This window comes from Mercurialis annua, linkage group LG7, assembly GCF_937616625.2.
Source record: "Mercurialis annua linkage group LG7, ddMerAnnu1.2, whole genome shotgun sequence".
NCBI lineage: Eukaryota > Viridiplantae > Streptophyta > Magnoliopsida > Malpighiales > Euphorbiaceae > Mercurialis > Mercurialis annua.
The window spans coordinates 41,982,712-41,987,269 of NC_065576.1; the positions used below are offsets into that span (position 1 = coordinate 41,982,712).

At 34.2% G+C, this 4,558-nt stretch overlaps 1 protein-coding gene across 1 annotated transcript; it reads left to right on the forward strand.

Moving 5' to 3' along the window:
• Positions 1-399: 399 nt before the first annotated feature.
• On the forward strand, positions 400-3,720 carry LOC126655795 (ADP-ribosylation factor 2). Its single transcript, XM_050350096.1, has 7 exons — positions 400-483; positions 797-988; positions 2,257-2,327; positions 2,498-2,617; positions 2,941-3,059; positions 3,191-3,272; positions 3,517-3,720. Exons 2-7 carry the CDS (start codon positions 841-843, stop codon positions 3,520-3,522), a joined length of 546 nt encoding a protein of 181 aa, XP_050206053.1. The 5' UTR covers positions 400-483; positions 797-840; the 3' UTR covers positions 3,523-3,720.
• The last annotated feature ends 838 nt before the right edge of the window (positions 3,721-4,558 follow it).

The window sequence follows — 4,558 nt, forward strand, 5'->3', positions numbered from 1 at the left end:
TTTTCTAATAAAAAAATTACAAACAAATACTTCATCTATAAAAACGCTCAAATAAGTCCTAAATTAATTAATTTTTTAATTTAAATAAAATAAAATAAATAAAATATTTTTTATTAATTACAATCTACAATTATACTCCAATTTTAAAAAACCGCTAATATTATTATTTTAAAAAAAAATCAATTTTTGTATAATTAATAACATTGACGTGTAATTAGAATATATACTAAAAATGAAGGACTATTTTAAACTTTTTTCAAATGAAAAGAGGTAAATTTAATACCTCGAGGGTAGAGGTGCAACATAAAGACAAGGTCATGAGTATATGTGACAAATTTCCTAGGTCAGGGTATAAACGAAAAAGAAGTTAAAGGTGAGGGTTTATTAAGTAATTAAGCCAAATAGAAAAACTCTCTCATTCTCCTCGTATTTCGCGTTGGCGTTAAGCTTCTTCATTTCCATTTCCCGCTTTGCTGAACAGAGGTAAAAATGTCGATCTCGATCTGCTCCAATACGCTGCGTTTTAGTCCCCTTTTCTGTGTTTTTTTGTTGGGATTTCAATTTTGTAGAACTGTTTATTAATTTTGATGCATTTGTGATTTGTTTCTATAATTTGAATCTGATCTGATGATCCGCCGGTTATATTATTTTAAATTTGAATGAATTTTGTTTTGGAATTTAGTTTATAGATCTGTCCGGTCTGATCTGTTATTATGGATTGAATCTTGATGCTTGCTATAGGTAATTGTTTGGAATTTAAATGAAAATGTGTTAATTAGCTGTGATTGTTAATTAGGGTTGAAGAACTGAGAAGGAGTGAGTAAGTAGTAGTGGAAGAAGATGGGGTTGACGTTCACAAAGCTGTTTAGCCGGCTTTTCGCCAAGAAAGAAATGAGAATTCTGATGGTAGGTCTTGATGCCGCTGGTAAGACTACCATTCTTTACAAACTCAAGCTTGGAGAGATTGTCACCACTATTCCTACCATCGGTTAGTGCCGTTTTTTTGTCTCGGATCTATTATTGTTTGTTTGCTTAGATAAAGTGTACATTGTTAATTAGCATCTGTTTAATGGATGTGTAGGTTTGTATACATATGAATTCACAAACAATACAAGTTTTTGCAATTTAAGCACTTTTATAAAAATTGATAATATACAGCGACTGCCGTTTTTTGACAATCCATCCACCAATTAAAAATCAGGTGAAACATTGATGATGTGGAAGCCGGAGTTGGTCACATTATTCACACACCAAATTGAAAATCTGGCTTTTGCATCATCAATGATCACCAGATTTTCAATTGGTGTATCAATTTGGAAAAAAAATGGTAGTTGGTGTATATATATTTACCAACTTTTATAAAAGTGATTAAACTGCTAAAACGTGTATTTTTTGTGAACTTATACATAAACAGCCCTACATTAAAACTGATGTTTAATCTATAGGCGATTAAGCTAAAACTGTCAAACCTTAAAGTTCAACTTATTCGTTAGAATTGGTAACCTATATGAAATGCAACCTTTGGTGTGGCTATTCAACAAACGGTTTGTCTATGTAGAATGAATATGGTACAATATGACTTGCTTGTCTTCAGAAGATATTAATGGTTGACCGCCACTATGTTTGTGAAATTAAATGTCCTGTATTGCCGAGTATAAGTAGCTATATATAAGCATTCACATGCACACTCAATTTTGCAAATCAATGTTTATGTGTACAAGACTACACTTTTTGCATTACTCATGTGCATTTATTAGCTTGATCCTATCATGTATTGACATAATATCTATTGGTCATTTTATGTTGCAAGTCTTTACATTTCAATGCTATACCCTGGAAGCAAGCAAGATATGATATATAGCAAAGGAATAAGGAATCTTGTGAAAAGCTTCTTTAAAAATCTTTATGGTAGCATTTCACAAAACCGGGGCATCGGCGGGGATATTGAAGGCATGCCCATTTGGGAAATTCTTTCTGCTACATCATTGTATGTTGGTGACTTTGAAAAACCTGTAGGCTGTATATCAAGATTTGCCTGACATAAGATTCTGGAATAAATTTATTCTGTGATGACATTTAGTGGTCATAATATTACATGCATGTTATGGCTCTAATGTCTCTTGATATTTAATTGGTTTGGAGTTTATCTGCAACAGTGTATTTTTTTTCCTATGTTATGTTGCTGGTGTCCTGTAAAAATTTGTTCAAGTTATTGCTTGAAATTTGGTTTGCTTTTATATTCTTTTTATACTGCAGGGTTTAATGTGGAGACTGTAGAATACAAGAACATCAGTTTCACTGTGTGGGATGTTGGAGGTCAGGACAAGGTATGAGATTTTTCCATATGTATCTATGCTTTCCTCACAAAGTCTATCAGACAATCTTAAAGACATCACTTTTCCCACTCTTACATTTAGTTCCATATAGTAAGTGTGTTGAGGTTTGGTGCTGTGTGATCCTTTCAATAGGTTACAATGAATTATATTTTGCTTTCCAGATTCGTCCCTTGTGGAGGCACTACTTCCAAAACACCCAGGGTCTCATTTTTGTGGTGGATAGCAACGACCGAGACCGTGTTGTGGAGGCCCGAGATGAGTTGCACAGGATGTTGAATGAGGTACGCCTATCTGTTGGTTTCAACCGAGCTATTTGTGGTTTGACCATACAACTTGCATTCATTTATTGTCAAAATAAATTAAAGTGATATCAGAAGCCTTGTATTCTAGTAGAAATGTAATAATCGAGGCGTGTGTGAAACTGTTTTGACAAAATTCAATGAAATATGGTGGCCGTCTCTTTAGAATTCTCATACTTATCATTGTGACTGGTGTGTGTGGTTGAATTGTATTTTGATAATGCATGCTTTACATGAAAAAAGTTTCTCTATGACCTCGATGATCTAGTTGGGAAACTGAATTGGGTATTGGTTTGGTGTTTCAGGATGAGCTGCGAGATGCAGTGTTGCTTGTATTTGCTAACAAACAGGATCTTCCTAATGCAATGAACGCTGCTGAGATCACTGACAAGCTTGGGCTTCATTCCCTTCGCCAGCGTCATTGGTAAACTATCATGATGCTCTATCATTTGTATTATTATCAACTTTAGCCTCCATTGTGCGGCTGTCTTTTCCACGTGCCACCTTCTAGTTGCCAATCTTTTGTTTTGACTAAAATACTGTTTGTTCTTTCAGGTACATTCAGAGCACCTGTGCAACCTCTGGTGAAGGTCTTTACGAGGGCTTGGATTGGCTCTCCAATAACATTGCTAACAAGGTAAAGATATGTGATATTTCTTGTCATTTGGCAAAAATTGTTGTCTTATATGTGTCGTTTCCAACGTCCAAACTGTTTAAAAAATATGTTGCACCGTGATCTTGTTACTGGGTAGGACTATTTGCTTTTGTTAGGACTATTCACTGAAGATCAACAACCTGGGTTGTTGTTAACTTAAATATTACAATTTGATACATTTGTTCTGTTTTTAGACCTAATTATACTCCGTGTTTGTCTTCTGCAGGCATAAAGCGAATGAGAGACATTTTGTGGATTGGCAATGTCTGGATGCAGGGTGAATATTATCTAGTGTTTTTATTTTTGAGAGAACCGGATTGTGCTTACTTGGCTTTACCTTGGGGTAGAGTTTTTATGGTTATATATTGTAATAGAATGTTGGCTGGATATACTTTTTTGAGCATTTGAATGGCCATGGTTTTAGTCGTAATTGAAATGGTATTTGTTCTTTTTCTTAGGGGGGAAATTTCTAAATTTGAATTTTATGTGATGCCGCTGACACTGAATGTACATGTTTACAATAGCTCCCTTAATTTTTGGACTTTGACGATGAGGAAGCTTGATCTTTATTAAGGAAAAGCTAAGTCAAGTTGAACATGAAAACGATGAATTAAATGATGGGTAGCATGAATATTTGATTAAATCAATGTTTCTCATTTTGAAAACTTGGTGTTTTGTATAACAAAACTTCATTTATAATATATTAAACCTTAAAATGGCACAGTTTTTTCCTCTTTTCTCGTGTTTGTGTCCGTGCTATTGCTGACATAATAATGGAATGTTTTTCCAAAATTACAGGAGCATAGGTGATCTAAGGCTCCATAAAAGTTTTTTTTTTATCACTCCCTCCTCTATCATCTATTCGACCCAATTTTTATTTTCCGATATTCTATTTAATGTACATAGAATTATTTTTATGGTAGAGATTGTTGATGAGTTTCGCCCACACTTAATTTCTTGTTGTGATTGAAGATTGACAATCAACTTGGAACCACAAAGGCAGAGCATCTCAATTGCCATTCTTGGGTCGCATTCTAGCTCCACTCTTTGCCACTTGGGACCCTTTCACTGTCTCTGTCTGTGTTGAAGAAGAATTTAGGTAGTTAATGAGAATATTTTTGTGAAATTTGGGCGTTTAGAAACAATCTTTTTTGTCCTACTACGTCCCTTTATGTCCAGATTCTAATTGATACACCCGCTATTTTTACATTTGAAGAGGCAACCTTCTAATTTCCATAAGGGCTTCTATTTCCACTTTTGTTGGTTTT

Excerpts from the sequence above, each read along its gene's own strand:
- LOC126655795 (XM_050350096.1), top strand. The coding sequence starts at position 841 with ATGGGGTTGACGTTCACAAAGCTGTTTAGCCGGCTTTTCGCCAAGAAA. Across the intron at positions 989-2,256 it reads CACCACTATTCCTACCATCG|GGTTTAATGTGGAGACTGTA; the intron begins GTTAGTGCCGTT and ends TTTATACTGCAG. Across the intron at positions 2,618-2,940 it reads TGCACAGGATGTTGAATGAG|GATGAGCTGCGAGATGCAGT; the intron begins GTACGCCTATCT and ends TTGGTGTTTCAG.